Raw genomic sequence first — 13545 nt, forward strand, 5'->3', positions numbered from 1 at the left:
TTCCTGCCGATTTTTCTCTCAGCCTCTTTTCCGTGACTCATTCGCGCGTGTCCTTTCTAATGCCACTATTTTCTTAGCACCCACTCCATCTCACCCTGCAGTATATTTCAACATAACTGCAATAATCAGTTGTCGTGAGGATGGCTCTCGTTAACTTCTCTAAAATACCACATTCTAACTATTTCTGCCATGCTGCATTCTCATTACTTTGTTCTGTAATCAGAGCAAACAATCAGTTTCCTTCTTAGCCACTGTGGCCATTCCATATTAATAAGCATTTTGATGTGGCTTTCAAGCTTCTGAAATGCAATTGTAGTTTAAAAACAAAGAAAGAAAATCTTTAGAGACAAATCCTGCTAGTCTAGTCTCGTCAAATTCACGGACTAGTCCCTAAAGTTTTCACTATTAATGCTCAAACATGTCAAAATAATCGCTTATTCATAGTAATTTAACATTTCAAAATTGACTTGACAATATTTTATAGCATAATATACATTTCATGGGCATTCTAAGTTCTTAAAACAGTTGCTGTTTGCTAGGGATGTTCGCCTTCATAATCGTCAAAGCACACATTTCACGTTTCATTTCAACAGCTGATCTGGATGAGTCTGATGTATTTCTGCACTGTGAGATGAAGCAACATCTGAATAGAGACCAGCAACAGGATATTATTCTACAAGCTAAAAAGATGATGGAACAACAACAGGAAGTTAATAATATTCACTAGTCTGTGTTGTGCCTGGGGAAGACCTAGCATTCTCTGTAATAAGGCCAAATAACAAAGCAACATGTAGAGGCATTTCATTATTCCTTTATCATCATTTTCTTTATGTGATCAAGCATATTGGCAAACAGATTGACCATGAAGAAAAATATATTTTAAAAAACAATCTCTTATCATTCTCTGATGCTAACCAACCAAAGAAAGAAAAATCATTACAAAGGCACCTGTGTACTGTAAATTCAGTGGAGCCGGAACATATAAATGAAAGATTTATCTCCTTGTTCTCAGACAGGCTCTCACAAAAATGCACAGATGTGTTCTCAATCTGTAGGTTAATCCTAAAGTCGGAAGAGGAAAAGGAATAGAATGTATTTTTGTGTCACTGTGGCTTCACCTTATGAAAGAAATGCCACAAAAAATAATTAATCATGTTTAGGTTCCAGATTAAATGGATGATGTTTGATTGCAAATCCTCTTTTGAAACATGCCTTATGTGTTGACAGTCATTAAGGATGACATTAGTTGTCATGCAAAGTCAAAAGAGTTAGTTTTGCATTTTCAAATATTACATTAAATAAATGCATTTTAAAGCGTGCATGCATGGCCATTTGTCTTTTTCTGTGTTGAAGTGCAGCCATTATTTGTATTTGTGTTGGTGGGCACATTAAGCCTTCACGTTACAAAATGTCTTTCAGTCATTCAAAACATGTAATGGACAAAATGCACAATGACGGGATTGTGAATCTCAGAAATCACTGAGTGTAATTTAGCACACATGTCAGTTGAGACTGAATATGGTAATTGAAGGTGACCTCAATTTAAGAGCACTGCAGTTTGCAAGGCTATTGGTTTGTAAGAGGTAGAATATTTCTGTCCCTCTTCCTCAAAAGACGGAGAGTAGGTGCTGATGCGAGAGGGAAAAGAGAATGTGTGTGAGAGTAAGAGCGTAACCATTGCAACTCTATCACCGCCCATGTTGCGTTTCGACCTTTTGCCCAGGCTATAAGGATTAGGTCATCCATCTCCTTTCTGGGTGCCTCCTTTGCCTGATTTATTCAATTCACGTCTAACCCTTTCCTTAACCTAGCAATGTATCAGTCTTCCTTCTTCAATCCTCATCTCCATCATCCTTTTTTCACCTTACTATTGCCACCACAATAAAAATGGGCTGTGCATTTTTATTATTGTGCTGGTTCCAAAGTATAAATTCCCTCTCTAAAGTCATTCAAGATAATGCGGATAGTTAACGAAGCAATTACACATGGCAGACTTGTCGCTGCTATATAGTGAGGTAGAGCATGCCTGTAGATGTATAGTTAGAAAGATATAGGCTCCTTGTATTTCCACTGAAGGTAATGGTGCAGAAAGCCAATTACACTAGTGTATAGCAGTTCTAATTATGACAATCGCAGGTGTGCGCTATTATCATTATTACCAGACAACTTTATGCATATGCACGAAGAATGATCAGGATAAGAGTCATAATGAGGGATTGAGGGTTGCAGAAGGTGGAAATAGCTGGCAGGACAGAGTAGGGGTGGGGTGAAAAGAAAAAGGAGTTGAGGAGAAAGAGAGAGGTCTTCAGAAGAAGAAGAACATAATTAATGTAACATGGTGAAACAAAAACGAAGTTGGCCTGTATTCTTTTCATCCGTGAGACGCTCAGCAGGGATCAGAAAGAAGCCCATAAGCGGAGTCAGGGAGGAAGGATTGGAAAGAAAGCTCAGGTTAAGTGGTATCCTTAGCATAATACAGAGATAATACCATAATTAGGTGAGTGTGCATATACTGTTAATGGGGTAACAAAGCAGACGTGCTTTATATATCAAAAATCCAGCAAGGTCTTTGAGGGCTGTTATCAATAATGCAGGATACTTTCTGAATGCTTCCTCTCAATATATAAAACATGGGCTTGCACCCATTGTTCATAATTACACATGCGATGTAGTGTACAAGACAACCACATTTGACTCCATATGGCCCGAAATTGATTGCAAAGGGTGTCGATGTGTGTTGAACAGAGAGAGGAAGACTGTATATTTCATTCAAAAAGGTTGATTTACTCCAGTTCAAGAGTGCTTCAAGTGAAAGCGATTGTGACTGAGCCACAGCTGAGACAAGCCACATAGTTCATGGAGTAGAAGCCTAAATAATAGAAAAAAGGTTGCTCAAAGGAAGGTTCCCAGATTGTGAGGATGAAACATTCAGCATCTGAGCCTTCTGTCATGTGAACCACGGGGAACGTTAAAGCACGTTGATGTTAAAATGTTTTAACACTGAACATCACATTTATACTAGGGGATGATTCAGAGGGAGTTTCTACTAATAAATATATAAAATATTTATTACGGTGGCTGCTTAAGGGATTACCACATGTCTGTGTTATTGAAATACAACTGTTTAAAAAATCTAAAGGCTTTTCTTACAGCCACTAAAGATATACTTTTAGAAATGCTTCTGAAGACAACTATTGAAAAAACACGCTGCACGACAAATTAAGTAAATTACTGCAATCGTGTTATTTAATCAGATGTATTGCAGGTGCTGATTGCTTGGTGGTGAAAATTGTGGTAGCAAGCTTGTGGTAGCAAGCTGGTTCATGAAGTATTATTTTATTATATTAGTATTTCTGTCATAGCCCAGGGTTTAGCAATTACTTGAAAATCTAGTTTGTATGCTGCCAAAATGGGCACAAACAACAGCGAATGAGATTTAGGTGTTGGCTCGGTTTATTACGGGTCCTATTTAGCTTTTTATGTCCTGTCTGATTGAGACGGAAGCCTTCACTGCACAGAGCGGCAATGCAGAGGTCAAAAACTATTTTCCGAAATAATCAACTTTATTATATTTATGGGGGAGGCTGACAACACGCGACTTGAGCCACTTTTTTTCCATCATGTTGAAAGATTGCAAATATATGATGTTCTTGATTGCATCACAGTGATTCTACAACGCCAACATTTTAGCATCTGAGAATTTACATAGGTGAGTGCAGGTAATTCAATGCTTGAAGAGTGCGAGATCAGTTCCTGCTAAACACCCTGAGGCTCAAATGTCCTTGTAGCTCGACTTTCTACATGCTGGTTCAGGGTGATATTTTTTTTAATGTTATTTTCCTAACCTTTTCTTCCAGGTCTGACATACATATATGTGTTAGATGCAATTTATGACATCCATGTATACAAGGCTTCACAGGCTTGATTGAAATCCCAGAGACAGCTGACGTGCCTGTGGTCAGAGAGGGACATTATCATCTATTCAGCCATTTGGTTTCATGTCTGATTTTAATTGAAACTCAACGACACACCAACCAATGTTCCAAGTGTTGAGGGATACTTTGGCTGGAATAAAGTACAACAAGTAATTTATTTCCCTCACAAGTAATTATGCGCACTGATTAGGGAATTGTGCCCAAGTATAATTATGCCGTGCTTTAAAGATTAGTTTTGTCTGTGCTGCGTTATGTTGGTGTCTCACCACATTATCCATAATCACAGCTCACCATCTCAACTGCATTCATACAGAGATCCCTTTGGTATGGAGGAAAGACAGTGTCTCAGTCGCTCTCTCCCTCTCTCTCTCTCTCTGTGTGTGTCAATGCCTCTCCGAGACGATATCACAGTTTGTGATGGATTATACATTACACGTCTGGGTCGTGTATTTTAAGCAATAAGTAATGTGAACTGAGCAGCCGATGACGTGGATACTGTCTTTCATCAAACACACACAGCATTCGTCACAATCTCAAGACATGACATGCTTGCCCACTAATGCGTCCAGGGCCTGGTCTGATATCAGCAAAGTCCCAAAGATGATTCAATCCCTAAATATGTCCTATTAAAAATAAGACAAGATGCACTTTGCAATCAACAAACTTGATATGTGTGTGCATTGTTTGAGAAGACTAGAATTTTAGGATAACATGTATCATTGCTTATGCTACTTAAATGAGCTTCTAATTCATGCCATTTAAAGCATGCAGGTCTATTGGGTTGATGCTCTGCCCTCCAGGTGCACAGGAAAACCAAACCGAGGATTATGAAGTTTAGAATATAAAATCTAAATTTGTATGTGATTTTCAATGTATATAGATGCCGAAAAATAATTTCAGATAGAATCTTAATTAAATACAGAAAGCTTTTTATGCAACTACAAGGAGGTAATAGCCACAAGGTACACAAATAGTGAATACATTTCCTGGTAAATCCAGGGTGAACAGAAATGGTTCACACCTCCCTCACAGGGGTTCCATTTAAAACTCACCCTGCCGACTCCTCGTCCTCTGTCCTCGCCGTAATTTGTTCCCAGGATTTCAAAGAAGATGTTGGGGTTGGTGCCGTTGTCGGTGAACTCCAGGAAGCTGGTGAGGCCACTCACTCCAAACTGAAAGGAAATTTCAGTATTATATGAATGATGAATTAATTTTGGAATTTAATACTGAAATTGTCTTCCTTTTTTTTTCTTTTTGCTCAAGGGAATTCACCCTCCATTACAGAGGGCGAGATGCACAAGAACGCACCGATCAGACAGGCTGTTCATCCCCGTTGCCCTGCCTCCTGGCAGTGTGACCTGTCCGTGAAAGCGGCACTGCCTGCTTCAGGGACGGAGAGGTGTTATACACCTAAAGATGACTCATGCCCTTTGTGCATGAATTTGCACCTGCGTGTGCCAAACATGGATTGTGCAATTCATCTGATCCAACTCTCACTTTGTTACACAAATCCACACTTGCATAGAACAGCCAAACTGTAATTTATAATCACCTATTTGTGAATACATGATGAGTCGTGTTGAATAAGGCAACATTAAGGTTACATTTAATAGCAACTCAAAGGTGTACAGCAGCTAATGACACGTAGACAAACAAATCACACACACACACACACCACAGGCTTTGGGGATCAGTGAAACAGCTGCACATTATCCTCAACTCCATTTTCAATGAATAGCAAAGAACAACACCAGTAGAGCTCCTCTTCAACAGAAATCAGTATTTACCATCAGCATAATGATCCCACATATACCAAAAGCTCAATGAACACACAGGTTCACACGACCAGTGAAGCACACTGCTGATCCGCTGCAAAATGGAACCGATGCCAAGCTGTTGAACTCAACTCTATTAATGCTCAGGGCTCCTTAGCGAACTGCTGCTGAGACAGACGTCAGGGTCGGTTTAACAACTGTGGCTGCTTGACGAACGTGTTGCCAAACCACAGCCTGATCTCAAGGTGAACTGCAGAGATGCATATGAAAGCTATTGCACCACATTTATTATTTTCTGACACTAATCCTGAATGAGCATTTTAACTTGGCTTCATCATCTAGTCAAACTGCCATCCGTGGAACAGTTATGTTTTTATTAATATCAAAACAGAAGGCACTGATCCAAGTGGATTTAACAGTGATGAAAGTGAACTCCAGCTAAACTCAATTTGAAATGTAATGATTCATAAAATCACAGCTGCAGGTTAAAATCCCCCGTCTCTCGATGTCAAGTGGTCAGAGGCTGGTTTTTATTTACTCGACGCATTGGGATTATTTATTTATCCGTATTTGCAATCCTTTGAATTCATAAACACTTAGATCATGAAGTTTCCTGAGCTCAAGCAGGAACCTGGAAAACCTTTGAAGAAAAGTATAAAGAGAAGCCCAAATTCTATCTTATAAGAACTTCACAAAACGAATAGCTTCATTCATACCAGGTGAATGTATTGCATTAATGGCATTATCAGTAATTGCATGTTGCTCTTTCAACTAGCGCGCCTCATCTTAAGAACAAGGAGTGCCTGCCTCCACAATTTCATGAGCTGAATGTATGAATTGAATTCACATTTGCACTTTCTGGATGAAGTACAAGCACCCACCACTGGCTGAGAAATATCTATAAATAAAAAGGAACATAATATGCAGCTTGCACATTGTGGTCACGTTAGAGAATGGGTATATGCTGATTTAAAGGTGCTGTATGCAGGATTCATAGAAATATTTTCTGCTGTATATGAAGCAAAATATTCATGCGTTTTTTGAATCCATGCCCATTAAGTTCTGTTCAGTGATAACACAAGCTCCATTTACCTGTCGACAATAATCATCCAGTGAAAGACACTGACATTGGGAATTATTTTATAATAAACAAACTAGACATGATGTGAACTGTAACTCAACTTCAGTAATCAGTAATTAGCATGACATAGTCTAAAAGCATATCTCGCATATTTCTTTGATATAACGTTCATGCAGGCTCTAGCTTTCGTCTATACAGGCATCTGTATGTGCGTTCAGATATCAGCACCATCGTGGATCATTGAATCTTGTAGAGATGTATACTGTTTTGTAACACTGCATGTTCATGTGTGTTTTCTTCTGCATTGTTGTACCTTTTTTACAGTATCCAGCATGCTCTTGCCTCCCTGCCAAGGTTTGGAGTTTTTCCTGATGCAGCTCAAACTGGCCATGCTGTGCCACTTCCTGTCCTCCAGCTTTCTGTGGAAGGTATTGGCGAGCAGCAACACACTATCATAAATGTAGCGATTGGTGATCTGCAGAGAGAGAAGACAAAAGGTAAAGAAAGAAACTGAGACAACAAATTAAAACAAACAGCATTTTAATTGAAATGAAGAGATATTCATTTTCTGCCGCTTTAGTGTATTGCATGAGTAATTTCAAAACAATCACACCTCTCTTGTCATATTTGCACTTCAGACGCAGAATCAGAAACAGAAAAATAACATTTTTTTTAAATTGAAGAAATGCATTGATCTTTGTGCCACAGTATAAACTGAGAGGGGGTAGATAAGGATAGGGTGAAATTCAGTCTGTGATCGGTCATTGCATGATTTAGAGAGTCTCGTCTCCATGCTAATGAGAACATAATAAATAGATTGCCTACATAATGATTTAATGCCCCCCCCCCCCCCCCCCCCACACACACACCCTACGTACACAGACACACGTGGCACATGCACCCAGACATTAACAATAAAAAAGCATTAATTTCACAGGAGCAAAACTCATTAACTCTGGAACAATTCATGAATCAAAAAGAAGTAGTTGCTCATTCCTTTTTTTGACAAACACACAGAAGAAAGTGCACTTAGTACATAAATCATAAGCCAAGCATTACAACTGACAAGCCGTTTAAGGTTATTTTACACCTTTGACACAAAAAAAACAAATATTTATATGCATCTCATTCAAATTTAGGGCAAAGAATTAAACAGATTTATTCATTTACCTCCAGTGATTAAAAGGAAACTTATACTTAATGATATAAGACAGTGTGCTTGGAAAAAGGAGTTAAATAGAAGAGTGCTCCAAGTAGAGTGCAGATCTCCTCCAGGCTTGCAGCCAGGAAGGTAGTGAAAATCTCAAATCACGGGATTTATTCATTGAGTGTTTTGGCAAACTTTAATGGATCATACCACATTGACTTTGGTATTAATCTACAGATACTCCCATTCAAGATGAGGACAAGCTTATCCTCAGCTTTTGAGCCACGACAAAAAGGTCATAACGCAGCCTGCGACAGACTAGATAAGCCTTGCAATGTGAATGTGTACACGAAAAAAAATGCAGGTTTTAAGTTTCAAGATAGGATTTAATGGCAGCTCTGTGGAAGGAGGCAGATTACAGCCTAAAGACAAAAGCCCAGCATTGGTCCGTCTTTTCTGGGCTGCTGTAAAAATGCAGAAAGGGAAACTTAATGCACAGGTACAAAACATCAAAGAAAAATTGTGACAGTTCCAAATCACACAAGCCTGAGTAATGAGAAGCTTTTGCATTAGCGCCCATGAAATGTCAAACTATAACAATGAGAGGAATTTGCAACAGACAGAAATGGAGCACCGAGCATCTTTTAAATGCACAATATTTTGGAAATAATTATTTAAAATGTTAATTTAATTTTAGAAGGTGTGCATGTACATTGTGTGAATAAGACATGAATGCATCTAAATGTAGGAAGTTAATAGAACTAGAAGACTGTAGGGGACAGGAATTAGTGAGCAGTTTTTTTTTCATTGTTTGTTGTTTATTTTGTTGTCTTATTGTGGCCCAAGCTGCCCTGTGATACACATCATCACTTTGACTTTCTCTATAGACAGTCCTCCCCACATCAAGTAAAATAAGTGACTGAATGTAATTAGTCTTGGGTCTTGATTTTGAGTTTATTTATTTTTTCTGCTACTCCCTCAAGCTGATTTAAATGGTCAAACAATTAGCAATTTGGCTCGTCCTGATGCTGGTGTTTGACTAGAGTGTAATACATGAACCAAGGTTTCACTGTAAATGCAAATCCTGTTAACCACAAAGGCAAGCTGAGCTGCAACCATATTTCTTTCAGTAACCTATTTTAAGGTCACAAAAGTGACTTCAAATGTCACACCGCTGTTTTGTTAGGCACGAGAAAGACAGCAACAAAGCTACTGTTTTCGACTGTCAGTCACAGGAACAATTACTTTCACTGTGTGCTGTTGAAAATGCTCAACTCTTTCACAGATGAATCGCTGCACTGACTCACCTCTAGCTGCTGGGCCTTGGGGTTTTTAGGGTCACAGAGGGAAGTGTTGATCCTGTGGTTGTGTTTGACACAGCGCTGAGTTGTATTCCGAGGCATGGGAAACGTCTGGCGTACCACTGTCAGCCGACCAATGGACTTCATAACCAATTCCTGCAAATCGTAATCTGTGATCTCCTGAGAAGGTGAGAAGAAAAGAAGGATTGTGGTGGTAGGAGCAGGGATAGATGGAAGAATTATCAGGGTTCAGAAAAAGAGACAGTGAGGAGAGAGTCAGAGCGAAAAGAAAGATCTGTTACTCCATTTTGTCATTTATTATTGCAAACAGCCAACATTTTTGACCACAAATTACAGAGAACAGTGAGCATGAAAAAAAACTGATTGGATATCACTTCATAAAGGCCCTATAAAAAAGGAAGGAATTAATTCAGACTCAAAGGCCTTTTTTGATATGCTCCACTTTCCGATTATCATTATACCGTTCTGGGAAAGACCATTGTCGACGTCAACAGAAAAGAGTTTTGATATAAAAGGTACATGTCAGCAGTTGCTGGGAGAGAGACAGAGGAATAAAAAGTATGTGTGTGTGTTGTGTGCATACATGCGTGTTTGCACATTCTCTGCATGTCCTTGCAAAACCTTGGGGAGGAATCATAGCCAATTTTAGCCCTAGGACTCCACCCCCTCCCTCCCTCCATCCAATGGATCTCCACCCATCCCCTGTAAGTGCACAGGGTCATGTGGTGACGAGATGAGAACTGACTTTTATCGTCCCTGGTGGAGGTAACATTGCCCCCAACCGGCTCAGCCGTTGCTTTCTTTGTATTAATGTGCAGTGATTGCCTCGCTCTGTGTGTGCGTTTCCACTGTCTTCCATGCATTTGCCGATTTACGTGTAAATGTGTGCATGATGATGGATGGAAGACCGCACACACACAAAACAAGCCGTCACACACACTGTGTTGGTGAGAAATAATAATATAGGTAGTGCCGGTTTCATTAGCTAATCTCAATAGATTCTGCTTGAGCGTAATTAAGGTTCATTACGCCCTTTGATTTCTCATGGGATGTGATCAATGGTGATTATGTGTAGTATTATAAAAGCTTTATTTTTACATGGTCTGCAAACTTCAAACTTGTGGGTCCATAATAATAAAAAAGAAATAAAATATGTTATACATATATATATGTGTGTGTGTGCATGTAAATACATTGGCATGTCTCAATGAGGAACTGAAATAGTTTTAATTAGATACATTTCTATGAATGCCCTGTCCTCTAAAAAATCAACAAGAAAGCCATATATTTACTTCTGGAGGTAAGGCATGACACGGTTTTCAAATAGCCATGTAATAACCCTGAAGGGAACTGAATTACAAAGCCAAGCAAAACAGAGTAAATGCTTAAAATTGCTAAAAAGGCAGAGGTGTGGGCCAAAAGAGAATTAAGATTCAGAATGGAAAGTCAAGGGCATACAAGGAAAAAGCCCTTTCAGAGGTTCAACTAATATATATACACCATTACACAGACACACACACAGAAACACACCTCAAGATAAACGGAAACTATAATTGGAAGTTTTTTCATTTCATAAGGTATTTGTGCATCATCCTTTGTCTCTCTGGGGACGAACTAAGCAAACTTCACAGAGGATGGATTTCAGCAGTGGAGTGTTGTTAGCCTTTTTAAATTATATATATATACTGAAATGATGACAAAGCAGATGAGTGGTCCTGCGATAGAGTCTACTGCTGTACAATTAACATTTTGTGCTATCTAAACCCTCTGATCATTTTTTTATGTGATTCTCCAATGAAAACATTACAAATAAAGTATGAAATAAGTTATTGCTGCTGATATTAACAGCTTTGGATAATTTATTGTCTTCCAGGTGTCATATGTAGGCATAGCAATAATGTGTGTGGCCCCAGCTGAACAATCAATACGAAAACCACTGCACTGAATCACATCCAACCAAATCTCATGCATCTCATTCCCTGTCCTTCTCTTCATTCTCCTTTCCAGTGTATAAAAAAAATCTAAACTCTGTTCTTGTCCACTCTTTAGTAAAAACCTGATATATTTCAATTAAGACATTTCTAATTCAGACTCAATAATTTTTCTGGGAGACAATAGAAGCAACACAAGTGTTGAATCAGGAAAAAAAGCCAACAACTCCATTAGAGATGCTTCACAGCAGCAGTATTCTGAGACGGTTGCAGTCTGACTGAACAAATTCCAGCTGTGCTCAGAGTGCACGCGCCTGTTAATGAGCTTACCCTCTGCAGGCACCTCAGAGTAAGTAAGGATTCTTCTGACACTTTGCCTCGATTGAAGCCTCATGTTTCTGACTGCCACGTTACACCTTCAACCTTTTTCCAATATCTAATAATAGGGTACCGCATAATAATATGGTAAACCTATCTACCGCAAAAAAAGTGGAGGCAGGAATAAATAGTCAGAAAAAGAACAATGAATGAATAATAATGTATGAACAGCAAAGATCAAGAATAGCACTGCAGAAAAGGAAATGCCATGATTGACATGGGTGGGCACGAGATTCACAAGGAGCAGAGACTTAAAGCAGTGGTACCCTAACTTAAGAAAAATATAAAGAGAAAGAAAGTCCACGAGTGTTACATATTATTTCTCATCATCCTCTCATCCTGAGCAGAACGAAGGAGATGGGGAAAAGGAAGGATGATCAATTATGAACTGTGTCTGACTGCTGGCTGTAGATAAAGCAGAATTATGACAACCATACAGTGCCCCTTCATCCATAATAAACCACAGGGAGGGCGAGTACTTTCACACATAGCAATATTCATTCACCAAAGAACCAGCAAGACATTACGGGACAAAATATTGTAGCTGTTGATCCATTTTAAACCTTCAGCCAGGGGACTTCATGTAGCCCAGAATGGAATCGTCTTCATGGGAACATTGTAAGACAATCTCTAAATTAGCGGTGTTGCTCATGCAGCTATCATTCATACAGTCAGTGTCTTTGCTTATCAATGTAAATATCATGTGAGGGAGGGTCTATGGTGGGTAACAAACTGTGAATGTTGTATCTGAACACTTCTCAAAAAGTGTTAAGAATGTGTATAGACAGCATGAGAAGAGAGATAAAAGACTTTCCTTTTCGATTCTGCTCCCATCATTCTCACTCTGCTTGACTGAATCTCTTTGTATTTTAAATGTTATTCTGTGGTGTGACATTCTCATGAGAAGCAGCGAGCCAAACTCTGAGAGCATCATGCCAAAAACACGAGTTGTCAGCCCGCTCAAATTAATTTGACTAATTAACCTGGAGGCATCGGCTCCCAGGAACCTTCTGCTTGCAATGACTCAACCACAAGAAGTAGCCTGACTGTACATGATGGCAGATGAAATGGAGGAGTTTTATGTTGCTTTCTTGCAACAGAGAAAATTGAAATGACTTCACAGGAGGCCAAAACAAAATCATTGCTGACACTCGACTAGACAGTTGCTTCATATTTTAACACAATTATTGTGTGTATTTACTTTGTCACGTGTTCAACAAGAGTGGCAGCTACAATTTGCTCCTTGGTCTTCTTCCTGCTCTTAAATGTGTTTTTATCTGAGGAAACTGTTTTTTAGCGCGGCTCACACTTTGCCGAGTGTTTATTTAAACTATATATATAATTTAAATATGTAAAAAGGCAGCAATTCATAATATTTTACAGCAGAATTTGATGCATTTTTGTGCAACAAAAAGAACAAAAATACATTGGAATAATCATAAGACTTTGCAATTTGATTTATTGCAATGCCCAACCCCTACAAATTCCAACCACAGGAGAGTTCTTGACTTGCTGCTCAAAGTTTGGAAACTCTGACAGGCAACAACGCATGATTGATCTTGACATAGCCATCTGTCATACAACGTGCACAAATACAGACACACAGGAATATTTAATTTGTTTAATTAAGTGATAAAATCTCTAGTATGACATTATGAAATGAATTTTATAGTGGACTATCTATTTCAATTAGCAGCATAGTTCTGTGAAGTCCGTAATTCGTATGGAGTGGTTGTTCGGAGCAGATTTATCCATATTGTTTTACAACTGATAAGCCTGCCATCTTCATTAATGTGCACTGTCGAGGATAATCCTTTTCCCTCACTCTCTAAAAGTGTTAGAATTGAGAATGTGTACAAACAACACGTAGTGGCTTTCTTTAAACGATGCTGCTGCAGCTTTGCAACCATATCAAAAACGATAAGAAAATTCAAACCTCAACTGCAAAAACAAAACGCTCTGAAAGGGAACATTGA

At 38.8% G+C, this 13545-nt stretch overlaps 1 protein-coding gene across 1 annotated transcript in view; it reads right to left on the minus strand.

The window, feature by feature from the left end:
* grid2 (glutamate receptor, ionotropic, delta 2) overlaps nucleotides 1–13545 on the minus strand; it is a 275340-nt gene that overhangs the window by 94126 nt on the left and 167669 nt on the right. The window contains exons 6-8 of the mRNA XM_068738374.1: nucleotides 9246–9419; nucleotides 7105–7266; nucleotides 4988–5107 (exon numbers count right to left, since the gene is read on the minus strand). Coding sequence (XP_068594475.1) covers nucleotides 4988–5107; nucleotides 7105–7266; nucleotides 9246–9419 — 456 coding nt within the window. The remainder of the gene's footprint in view (nucleotides 1–4987; nucleotides 5108–7104; nucleotides 7267–9245; nucleotides 9420–13545) is intronic.

This window comes from Brachionichthys hirsutus, chromosome 4, assembly GCF_040956055.1.
Source record: "Brachionichthys hirsutus isolate HB-005 chromosome 4, CSIRO-AGI_Bhir_v1, whole genome shotgun sequence".
NCBI lineage: Eukaryota > Metazoa > Chordata > Actinopteri > Lophiiformes > Brachionichthyidae > Brachionichthys > Brachionichthys hirsutus.